The 12853-nt window shown below is 37.1% G+C and overlaps 1 protein-coding gene and 1 long non-coding RNA gene across 2 annotated transcripts in view; one reads left to right on the forward strand and one right to left on the reverse strand.

Annotated features, from left to right (window-relative positions):
- The window catches only part of LOC149916425 (uncharacterized), a 34242-nt gene that overhangs the window by 15880 nt on the left and 5509 nt on the right, over window positions 1–12853 (forward strand). Inside the window, exon 2 of the long non-coding RNA XR_016470101.1 lies at window positions 2707–2807. This is a non-coding gene — a long non-coding RNA (uncharacterized LOC149916425). The remainder of the gene's footprint in view (window positions 1–2706; window positions 2808–12853) is intronic.
- Window positions 1–12853, reverse strand: part of DCP1A (decapping mRNA 1A) — a 32852-nt gene that overhangs the window by 11157 nt on the left and 8842 nt on the right. The window contains exons 4-7 of the mRNA XM_031608385.2: window positions 12384–12450; window positions 8213–8348; window positions 5806–5925; window positions 469–1221 (exon numbers count right to left, since the gene is read on the reverse strand). Coding sequence (XP_031464245.2) covers window positions 469–1221; window positions 5806–5925; window positions 8213–8348; window positions 12384–12450 — 1076 coding nt within the window. The remainder of the gene's footprint in view (window positions 1–468; window positions 1222–5805; window positions 5926–8212; window positions 8349–12383; window positions 12451–12853) is intronic.

The following is a 12853-nucleotide window of genomic DNA, read 5'->3' on the forward strand; positions in this document are numbered from 1 at the left end:
ATCTCAGTGGAGTACACAGGAATCCCCAACAGAAGTGGTCAATACTGAAATGGTATAAAACTTCCTAGGCAAAATTATCCAAAAGAGGAAGCTGTTAATTTCGTACTTTCAAAGACGACATGGGCTATATACTTCCACAGAATTAACTCCTGTAGCACCAATTAATCTGTTACTGCCAATCTCTTCTCAGATTACATTTTAGCTGCATTCTTCTGACACAAGTACAGCCAAATTCCTTAGAATGTATTCATGTAATAACAGCAGCAGCCTGAAAAAAACTCTTCCTCCATATAGAAGTCCGTCACTGACGGCAGATACTAATGACAAGATTTAGATTTTAAGGTCCACAATCTGATCAGTCACACACAAGAATTCCTTGATTATTTTTAAAAAGCATATATATAACAGCATAAATGAAAAAATATTTGTAGCCTATACAGCTTAAATCTGTATGGACATAAAGAATACCTGCAGGGAAGGGATCTTCTTGCTGTTCAAGGTTGATGATTTACTGTGTGATTCTTTGAAGCTTTCTGGTGTTGCAAGTTGGCCAATCGAGGCAGAGATGTTTGGCGTTAAGGAAGTCTTAGTGATAGACTGCTGTTGCATTTGGTCATGCTGTGGGGTCAACCTGAGTTTCTGGAGAAGATCAACGGTTGTATGGGATGTATTTGAAACAGTTCCTGTATTTGCTGATGTCAAGGGTGTTATAAGCTGGCTCTGGCCAGCCATTAAATTCTGTGGAGCATGGTTCACTTCAGAAGGCTGATTCACTAGTGGGGTTATCTGCTTGGCAGTTTGCTGCATAACTTGCATTATACTGTTGTTTTGTTTTAGGCCAGGAAGCATTTGAGCAGGAGCAGCATCCATTGTTGAAGATGAATTAAGTATAGGGCTTAAACGAACTGAATAGCTTGAAACATCAGGCTGGGAAACTGAGGCTGGAGGTACAAGCAGAGGTGTTAGACATTCCTGTTGACTCAAAGGATTGGCACTAGCTTTAATGTTTGGGCTTTCCGATTTCCCTTGTGGTGGTTGTATTACTGCTGTCTGGTCAAAGGAAAAAGGCAAAAGCAAGTTTTGCTGCTCTCTGGCAGAGGTATCAGTCTGCAACTTCTCCATTCTCTCTGGATTGGGATACAGAGGTAAAGGCTGTTCCTTTGGTACAGAAGTCCCAAAGAGTTCTTCTAAAGTCAGATGCTTTGGCCTTGACTGAAAAGGCTAAAAAGAACAGAGAAGAAAGTTTATAGAATCAATTTGGAAAGAAAAGATTAGTGTGCCTCTGTGTAATACTGACAACTTCAAGAAAACTATGAAAAACAGCTGGGTCAGACGTATTCAAAATACAGTTTGAAAATCAACTGTCCCCTGTTTAGAGAAATTTTTAAGTCCATTTCATTTACAAGGAACATCCAGTCTATATGAACTAATCACATCCTGCCCCTCCCCCTGACTCAAAGGATTTAGGACATAAATATTGTTGAACCGTGACACTGCTAATTAACTCAAGATTAGCCATGTTTCATAATACAGCAAATTCCAAGAGACACGCTCAATATAAAATAAGCTGGATAACTGACAGCAGCAGTCATCTAAATCTGACGGGATTCAAGCCAAGTCAATTGTTCCAAATATGAACAAATAATAATATACTAGTAACTACACACAACCATGCAGACTACCACTTTTACTTCAGTAAATTAAACTGTATGTTCAGTTATGGACTTCAACTGAAGCACTATATGTTGGTAATCTCACAAGTTTTAAGAAGGGTAAGTCCAGCAAGCCTTGGCTTCGGGGAAAAGATTTTGAGCCACTTGGTGTTTGTAATGTGATAGCTGCAATGTTTTGCCGGAAGTGTAATTAAACATTAAGCTGAAGTTGGTTCTGTCACTAAATCCTATACTCACATTAATGAAAGGTACTGAAAAAAATACACATTTCCTCTAACATGCTGAAAGACTATCTTACATAAAAGTTCCTTGAAGAGAAATTTGAACAGCATTCTCTATGTTAATGAAACAATGCAAGGTCAGCAAAGAGGAATAGCTGTCCACTAAGAACTTGTTTTTGAAGGGAAAAAAATAACAATAATACACAAGTTGGCATTAACAGTGCACTCCTAACTATCAAATCATACGTTGGTTAGACAAATAGAAAAGTGTTTCTTTCCTTGTTTTAGGAGAGCCTTCAGAAAAAGGATTATTCTCAGTATAGGAGAAATAGCAGAAGTCCTAACACGGCAACTAAGGTGACATGCAGGAACAAAAATAACCCAAGTCATTTGTTTTCACTTTCTCCTTTCCAAGAAAAAGTAACAGAATGAGAAAGCAAATCAAAGGTAGGGTTGAACAGACCTGCATGCATTTGAGCTGCTGAAGTAGCAATACAGTATAGTTCAAACAGCTGTCCAACATTTCAAATATTTTTAGAAGCATTTAAAAAAAAAAAATCAAACCTAATGAATCACAGGCTCACGTATACCATTTTGCAGAAAAAAAGAATGCTTTTTCTCTACGAGTATAATCAAGGAGTTTGAGCTAATTCCTTGTTCTCTACTTGCCAGTTCTACCATAAAATAAGCACAATTTATTCCAAGCCAGTTATTTTAGCTGAAATTGTTTCAAGTGCGTTTTTCTAAAGAGAAAAGAAACAGCTACTAACAACGTTATCTCAAACTGTTCCTGCTTTTTTTTTTTTTTTTAGGTTGCACAGGACCAGAAGTTATGTAAAACAGCTGGACTAAAATATAACCTTCTGTTCAGAAGACTGAATGGCCTGCAGCATAACTCCAGCATGTTCTTATGGTACGTCAAAACAAAGACAGTATTTTACAATGACAACTACTATATCACAACATTGCTATGCTTGTTCTAATTTTACTAACACTGATATCAGCAATGAACGTACTGCAGTACAGGTAACATGCAAGCCTAGCACAAAGCCTTGAGCTTGAAATCTTATGAATTCTGCCCAGGTTACTCATTTGTGCCACCAATGCTGTTATTTATTATTAGTGACCTTAATGCCAGACAGACTCGTCTTGCACTTCAGACATTCTACTGTTTGCAAACCTTGCTAATTACTATGTTAGGAATTCTTCCTATGAAGCTGTTTTCCAATCTTCACCAGTAATCTTATCGCTGTAAATACCCATTCTTCAAGGACAAAAATTCTGTTAAGGAATAAGTGACTATTCCATCTGAAATTCTGCTTTTAACCTCAGTATGATGCATTGACTAGCCTCCTTTTATTAACTCACTGCTATCTACCATGCTCCAATCCCAGTCAGGTTAGCCACTTCCATGGATACAGACACAAACATCGAATTCATTCCCAACATGAGGTACACAACACATCCCTTTGCTTGACTCATCTCTGGCTGAGATGCATTTTAAGCATGTCATCAACTCACTGTGTTTTGGAGACCCTCCTCTGCAGGGGTTTGCAAAGAGGGCAATAAAATCATTCTACTTGATAGGAACAGAGTGTTGCCCAGAGGGTTCCTCCAGAAATCATTTCAGATACATTGAGACATGTGAATTAGCAGCCAGAGCTTATGCTAAGAAATTTAATTTCAGTGTTATAGTTCAGTTTTGCTGACCACTGGTGCAAAAACATTTCATGATACAGCTAATTTTCTTTTTGAACTGGATACATAACTTGAACCTCTAAATATCGCAGAGCAGACATTGATTTTTCATTCCCAATCTGTGACATCCTTAGCATGAAATCAATTACAAATGTGACATTCTGAGAGGGGTTTCAGGATCTCACAGTACTTATATGCACAGTAGTTTTTAATTTCACTGGTCATCTGCTCTAATGAGGTGAAAATGTATTCTTACTGTTGAAATTGTTTTCTTCATTCAGTAGTTCACATTATTAAAAAAGAAATTAGGAATAATAATCTTTGTACCATATTTGAACCCATCCAGCTTTAGAGAAGTAAAGTATCATATATAGTAACCATTTTTTTCCCCAGTATCTCTGCAGCTATAGTTTTAAGTTGCTCAACAGAAAAGGCATTAAAGCACACTACTTTATCTGCTCTGTAAATTTGTTAATTATTTCATAGCATTTTACTAGAATATTATTTTTCTGATTTTTTCCCTTGTTACTTATTACTGTTTGGCAAGTTCAGACATTTCAGCTAATTATTGGGCCAAAAAGATAATGTCTTCTTTTAAACAAAGCCTCAGGCAGCCCACTGCAAGGCCTCAAGCACAAGCATGCAGCAAGCAGAGCTGGCTGCCAGGGGTCAGTCTATCACTTGTGCTGGTTCTACATCAGAAGTGCCGTTGAGATGGTGGAGGGCACTGTGACATCCAATAATCCCAAGAAACTTCCCTTGACCTCCTGTTTTGACCCATCGACTTAAACAGATTTTTGCTACTCATATCCTAACCTGAACTAGAGATTATTTTTACTATAAATTAAGTATTTTGTTTACAAATGTTAAATGAAAGGTTGCACACATTTTCCTCAGGCATTTCCTTCTTCAGACATGGTGGTTTACTGCATTCAAAACATAACAGTAAAGCTACAGGAAGGACCTGGAGGCAGACTCTTCCAAATCACCTCAGTGGGGTATTTTCTGTAGAGAACTGCTCCTGATCTTTCTGTCCCCACTGGGTGGGGCTATAAGCAGGTAAAGGTTGATAGAGAGAATTTAGATGTAGCACAAGTTATCATTTTAAAACAAATTTCTAGAGAGTACTGTATGAAGCTACAGGTGCTTTGTTTACAAATGCTTACCAGAAAAAGAAGCCAATTAATGAACTTTTGCAGCCTATATTTCAACTGCTCCAGTGATTATACTATTTTAATAACAAGTTTCCCATGGCTCAAAGACACCTGAATGAAGCACAGGTTACTGTCACTACCTTTTTTTCAAAAAAAAAAAAAACAACAAAAAACCAACTGTGGCTTAATCTTCAGTTACAGTGGTAACATGAGGCTTTAGAATCTGTACATATGAAGATAGATGCTGACTGAACATTTATCTAATATTTACCTGAAACAGATCTAAACACTGTACATGCAATTAAATCACCACAAATTTGAGCAACATCCTTTACCAACACTGCTGAAAAATTTTTGAAAGATATTCCTTACTGCCAAGGAATGCAAAGCTGATGTCTAAAACAACAACAAAAAAAAAAAGAGTCAGAAAATCTAGCAATTCACCAGTGATTTCAGTCACTAGGAGCGTAGCTACACGTTTGGACGCAGCACAGAAACCTTAAGTACAGGTCCCAGACATGGGAAAGCAAGAGCTTGAGTTTCTGTTCTGAAGTCTACAGAACAGCATACAACCGACTGATGCCATATTCACTCTGTCACTGTGACACAGGTAATTTTTGTCTGCTTCCTCACTCTGCAGTCATCTTGCACAGAACTCTACACTATCATGGACTGACAGCATAGAGTCCACGACAGTCCAGGGTCTAAGTTAACCCATTTAAACACACTTGAATATTCACAGTAGTGTGGACACCATGTTATATTTTTAAGCATTAAGGCAAAAAATGGATTGTAGGCTCCGAAGAACCTTAAAACCCACTAGTTTATCTAAAAGGGGGTGGAGGTGGTGAATCATACCAGCTGATCTCAGACAAGCACAGTCAGGAGATGAGAATAGATACTAAAACCCATTCTTAAACTGAATTTACACTTCCAAATGTATTTATTTTAAAATTAAGCACAATACATTCAGCAAGAGGATAGTGCAGGCATTTTCGGTACAAAAACAAAGTACTAATTAAAGAAGTAGCATCTTATATATGTTTGAATTAAACTTACTTGATCTTGCACTTGTAATGAAGTGTTTTGTTCTGAAGTCTCTGTGCTTTCTGGCTTCGTGGCATTTGCATGTTGTTGCACACCAGAACTTGACATGATGCTTAAATCATTGATTTGATTCTGGGAAAAAAAATACAGACCCATTTTGATCAAAATACTGATTTTTGACAGACACTGTAGAATTCCCAAGTCTCAGGAAGTAAAATCATACCAAGATATATACCTTCTGACACGTGTTCATAACGCTTTTATTTTTATTTTCAAAGGAGTGAATAAAACAAAGAAAATAAAGACAGGTTTTTCACATTCTTTCCCTGCATTAGCTGCCATTGAGGACATTAAATCGAGAACTTAATACTAAAAGCAGCTTAGAAAAAACTTGTCAGAAATCATTCTGAAGTGACTGGATGAAGAGCTTGTCGATGACTTATTTCCACTAGATTTTAATAACGTGCAAGTATTTTCAGAAGATGTTAGCTGGGTTTTAGGTGAATAAGGCTAAAAGTACAAGAAAGTTGTAAACTTACTGTCTATTACTTTGACTGTTTACAGACTGAATTGACTTTTATATTTAATAAATACATAGATAAACAACACTTATTACAATTTAAAGCACTAATGGAAAAGCAACCATAGAACTAACAGTCTAGCATTCAGTAGATGAACTAACTACACCTTATCCCTATAGGGCTGAACATCAGCACAACAAACAATTTCTTTTGTCACTTACCTGTTACAGAAACAAAATATTAAACCTTTCTGCAAGAAGTCAGAAACAATCTGAGCTTTATTATTGTTTTCTAAATCTATTTGAAAGGGATAAATACAAAATCAAAACTACCTATGGACAGAGAGAAACAACTCCTGCCTTTGTGCCTTTTAGGACACTAACCTGAAAGGTTAGCAGGCCTCTTTTTGGGCCTGAAATGGTGGATTGCCTTAGAGTTACAGAAACAAAACAAAGCACAGATTTCCCTCACTAGAGGATAATCTGCAATGTTTCCATTCTCAGAATGAAACACACACAAAAACTATAAAAAAACATCCATTCACTTCATTAAAAAAAAATCTCGGAACTCATTCATTTTCACATATGGCCTCGATGCAGCAAGTACTTGAAGGATTAAGCTGATTTGGAATCCTAGATTAAATCACTCAGACCTTCATAAATCTCTTTTTCACTCTGCCCCCTTCTCATGCTGACACTCTGCCAATCTCATGTGGGCTGCACACAAGGATTACTGTATGATCCATCTGGAATGTACCATGCAGATAAGTACTTTCTGCTCCTAAATACAAATTCAAGTGTAATTATTGAGTGCCATAAAATAATTTTAAAAAATTTAGAAAGAATACCTCAAGAAGCCATCTTCAAGTTGCTTACCTAATCATATTAACAATGATGTATGCTGGTTACAATGAATTCCAAAATTAACATGCCTGAATCTTGGCACTAAGGCTGAAGTGGTCAGTAGAACATTCTCCAAACAGTTTGCTCAATTCTATTTACCTACCAACTTGTTCAGAACACAGTATAGTGAGGAAGCAAACAAGGCAGCAGTGTGACAAGGCTACTGGAACAATGGCAGAGAATACTTTCTCTTTAAACCAAACGCAGTGGAATATGTTAAAAACTACTTTCTATATAGGTTTTCCAACCAACAAAAAAAAAAAGATTAAAAAATTGGCAAAGTTGCCTACTTCAGTCAAGAATTTCACCTTGTATAACCGCTGCCCTGTAGGTCACTGTACATCTCTGCTTGTATCACAAACACAAATAGGATGGTACACAGCTAGTGGGCTCTTTTTCTTATTTAAGGCCAAATCAATTTGGTATGCAACCCAATGAATACTGCTGATTACGGCACGAATAATAGCAAACCTCCTCCAGTGATTTTCAGCACAGAGGAAAAAAACTAAAAACCACGAATGTCAGCTGCTATTAAGGAATATTCACAGAACTGGAGCTTCAGGATCACAAAAACAGTCATCTACTCTTCTACAGTGTTACGTATCTGTTCACATTTTCTTTGTGACTAATTTCAAGATATGACACTAGATAAATACTGATACTACGGAGCCTTGGCATCTATTTTAGATAAAAATTATTTGTTGCATTTGCTTCCCCAGGTATCTGTTTTCAATACAGTGCTTTTTCCTCTAGGAGGTAATAATTCAAATATACAAAATTACAAGTCCAACAAATTACGGATTACATGTGCTACTTTGCAATCTTAGGTGACAGCATACTACACAGTACAATTTAGTATACAAGAATATTTCTCTACCATTGCTCTCTCACAGGTCACAAGGGATGCATTTTACCAGACTCCACATGAGGCCTTAGCCCCATTACTCAGAAATGTTTTCATTTGCTCATAATGCAAGAAAATAAATGTTTCCTTACTCGCTCATATTCAACCTTGGCTTTACTAAGCATTTCCAGGATGTCAATAGGCCTGTTCTCACTGCAGCCATTTGTCCTGCTGGGACTTTTTCTGTCCTGAGAAACTTGTGATCTCTGAGCTTCTTGTTCTACCACTCTGTAACAGGAAAGGAGAAATGGGTTTTCAAAATTTTATCTTGAATGAACATCTTGTATAAAACAGTGAAGAAAACCATAATTCACAGCATATAAACACATTCTGTTCTGCTTAAACAAAAACCTAACATGTAATTGACCAAAGTTACAAACACAGCACTGGTCTTTAAGTCAATATTTGCCTGCAGTAAACACTGCTTCTGTAAAACTGTCATGTTTAGACTTTTTTTTTTTTTTTTTTTTTTTTACACAATGAAGTGTGGACATCATTGTCTTACAAAGAGTATACATATTATTACAAAGACTGAGTAAAATAGATTTTTTTTTTATTCCTTACTTCTTAACATGCAGTGTTTCCATGTTCAGCCACACCAAGTCACGTTATTCAACAAAATCAACTACGAACCAGTTCTAATTTAGGACAAGGCCTACCATTAGAAAACAAAACACTCAGGGGAAGAAGACAGCTGGCTCATACCAGATGTCTCTGGAGTAAGTCTGGAAAGAAGCTTAGAGCAAGCTACCCTTCCTCCCTCACTCAGAGCTTTGGAAAGAAGAGCAAACCATTTTCCTCTCTTGCTGTCTAGCAGTAAATCCAATTACTTGTAGGCTTACAACAATGCACTTCCTCTAGTCTTTGACACCTACAGTTCATTCACCACTTCTTCACTGTCTTAAGACTAAGAAAACTTGTTAAAAGATGATTAAGATACACATAAGGAAGATCTATACCTTATGCATTTCATCAATGAAAGTAAAGGCAACATACATTTCTACCCCTAATCCATATGCAGTTCACAAGGTATACATGGCCGTGCAGTGCACTAATGCTTATCTTCTTGAAATAAACACACACCAGCCTGTAATTCCCTCTTTTTTAAGCCTGCATTAATCAAATATATTAAGAAAAAAAACAAGCATGGAAAGCAGGGCAGAGCTCTGGAGCTGGCACATCACCTAAACTCTCATGCTGTGGAGCTGATGGGGCAGCCGAGAGGTGCCATCAAAGCAATCACAGAAAGCGTCAATCATTCCAGCCTCCAGTTTCTTCTGGTCAGCTAGGATTCAGGAGTAACTCCGGAATGTATAGACTGCTGAGTAAATAGCTATTTGTATGTACCTCTATGCTAACACTCCTAAAGAGAAAATAGCACAAGTCCGCAATTCCTCCCAGTTTTCTAACAGCTAAGACCCCTCAGTAGAGTTCAGCCGTGTTTATTTGAAGAAAGATTAGATTAAAAAAGGCAACAGACTTAGCCAGGAAAATTAGTTTCAAAACTTCTAATCATACACACTGCTTATTTATCCAGATTTTCATTATTCAGTACAACTTTCCCTATTCGTATACAAGCATTAACCTGCAAACCTAACTCAGAATCTGGGGGCCAATCTACTCTGCCAAACAATTTCTAAGAACTGCAACATGTGCTGGTTTGGCTGAAGCAGCTCAATACCGTACAAATGTTTCTATGGTGACACCATCAGAGTACATTTTGTTCTAGCACCCCACATGGTCATACAGTCCTGACTTGGGACTTGTCTAAACGTAAATCCAAAACTAGGGATGGGAAAAGGCAAGATGAAAGAAACAGAACACTTTGCTGAGATTTAAGTATCAGCATGGCTGCGTCCAGAAAAATAAATACTTCAGTTAAAGGGCAAATTCTTCTCTAATTGTTGCCTTGTGCAGGTTACATTCAGATGGTGGTGGGGGTAAATGTGGAACAGCGTACCCTCAAAACTCTGAGATACTCTTCCAGTTATAACTCACTGCTTGTATTTCAAAATAGTTTAGGTCAGATGGCTGAAATAGGTTAAATCAAGCCTACAAGCTAACCTCAATATAAAAATATTACAACGTACATGGCAGAAGGCAATAATGTTCCACAAAGACTTTGATTCTGGCAAATTTGAGGAAAAACTTTGCTTTATTCCTATGCCTTTTAGAAAGTTTATCCTTCACTAACAACTCTTTCCACCTGACTCAAATTAATTCCTTCTGAAGTGGCTTGAACACTCCCATAGACTTCTTTCACACTAAGAAGTACTCCAGAATTTTCTAAAGACAACGTTCAGAAATACCTTAGCTAAGAAAAACATCAAAAGAAAAAGCTTCCACTAATGCTAGTCTGTACAATGAGTATGCTCTGTATGCAATCAGGATTAAGACTTCTTTAAGCAAGGCCTGCTGTTTCTTTCCATTATATCAAATAGTGGAGGAGGCACACGTTCCTTCAGGGACACAGTAGTGGTTGTGACAGTTTGCTCAAGAATAACTGCAGTTATAGCACTGAAAAAATACCTGGCACAACCTCATGGAAGAGTATGGATGGAGGACAAGGGGGGAGAGAGAGAAAGAGAGAGAGGGAGAGAGAGAGAGAGAGAGAGAATGTGAGAAGTGAAGTTCAGTGATTACAAAGCCTGTGAAGAGTAATTTACTTTTCTTTTGAAAGATAAGCCACCAAAATATAAATGGAAGGCTGGCAATCTTGTTAACTCAATCTGGCACAATAAGGTCAACTCAAACAGCAGGAAATAGAACGCAAATCTCCTTGAAACCTTTTATGGTTATGTTTTTGAGCCTCTGAGGTACTCAGAAGTCAGTACATTTCCCAATAAATGACACAACAAATCCCACCTAAACCAACTGCTACTAACAATCACAATCCAAAATTCCACTTCTCACTACAAAAAAAAAAAAACAATGAAACAATATTTTTGGAAGATAAATAGTTACTCAAAAATACACTGAACTAAAGTATGGCAGGGCCTGCTAACATACAGAAAAATGCTAAATACCTCTCTCAATATACAGAAATGGCCTCCACAAATTCTTTTGTTACTCCTAAAGCAATACACATGAGTATTTAGGCATTCTATATTCTAATAATGCAGAAAGACTTAAAAATCACTTCAGTAATGAAGGGCTTATTACTAGCAGAACTTCAGCTAGCACAGTCAACTTAAACCAAATTAATACTTCCTATTTATTTCCATGGAAACTACAATAGATAGAAAGAGCACAATAACACTATTTGAGCATTCTGTAGCTGAGACAGGCATCAAACAGATTTTCAGGAATGCTAACTCTAATCCCAGTTTCCAAGATGCTTACAATCCACAATCACTCCAATACCAGAAAATCAGCAATTCATCTTGAAATGACATTCACACTACATCTGCCTTACATATTATGTTTTGCCTGTCTTTAAAGATGATATGACTTGCAAGACATTTTGTTGATTAAGGCATTCAACAGAAAATTCAGAAAGCAGTAATGGCAAAGAAAATCGAAGTAGAGTACAAAAGAGAAAATACTCCATAAAACACATTCTGCATTTTTGCTAGGGTAACTACCCCATCCCACACTTCAAAACTCTTTCCTTTTGCAGAATCACAGAATTGTAGGGGTTTTACTGAAGATGCGCTTAAGCCTATTCTCATCCTCTTCAATAAACCAGACTTAATCAGCAGCACAACACACCTGAAGCAAAGAAACAACCACAAGACGACTCTCTACCTTCCAGTCACAACACTAAGGCACATCATACTGCAAACTCAACCAGATACAGCTTCCCTTGGTCTCTCTTGTTCAGACTTTGACACTCTGAAGTCCTTCCCAGCAGTGCCAGTACAACCATCTACACTACAGAATAGATGCAGTAACTGTACAGCTATATGGACAGCAGCTTGAACAAACTAACAATACAGTGTTACTATAAACACAACTTTTAAGGTTTCTTTAAAATCAGATCATTTCAGAAATCCTTCTGCTGCACTGCCTGTGAAGAGACTTCATCAGGAGCTATAAAATAAGAGCAGACATGGCAGCATTATAAACAATCTTATCTCCAGAAAACTGAATAACAACCCAGCAGCTTAACAACAAGCCTTTTTATTTCACTATTCAGCCAATGCTCCATATGCAATTTTTAGTTCTGCAAGATTTCTCCCTATGCAAAACAAAAGCACAAGATAATACGCAGTGGTTGTATTATGTAAAAGAATTACAGAAGAACAAAACAGCAGTACTTACTTAGCCATGAGTTTTGCTATTCGATGACAGTCATTCTTGTCATAAAACCAGATACTGTAAATTGACACTTGAAAACAAGGGAAAAAAAAGGCAGTGTGAGACAACAGTTGGTAAATAAATCAGTAGGAAGGAAGCAAAAAAACCCAGCCCATTGGCTCTGCAATATGTGAATTAACATCAGTATCAACTCAAATGTCCTCTGCATGATCAAATACTATTTAAAAAGTGATTGTAAATAGCATGTAAGCAAACACATACACATGTAAATCAGATTAAATGGATGCATTACAAAATGTTGATGTTTGGCCACAAATAAAAATATCAAGAAAATGACATACCAGATGCCTTTTTACTACAATTGCAACCTTCTATTTAGAATGGCAGATTTTACCTCTAAACTAGGCTAAAGACCATCCTTGCGTTGGGTTTTTTTCTGAACACTCATTTTTAAATTTGTCAGTTTCTGAAGT

The sequence above is a fragment of the Phasianus colchicus genome, chromosome 11 (assembly GCF_987193195.1).
Source record: "Phasianus colchicus chromosome 11, bPhaCol1.hap1.1, whole genome shotgun sequence".
Lineage (NCBI taxonomy): Eukaryota > Metazoa > Chordata > Aves > Galliformes > Phasianidae > Phasianus > Phasianus colchicus.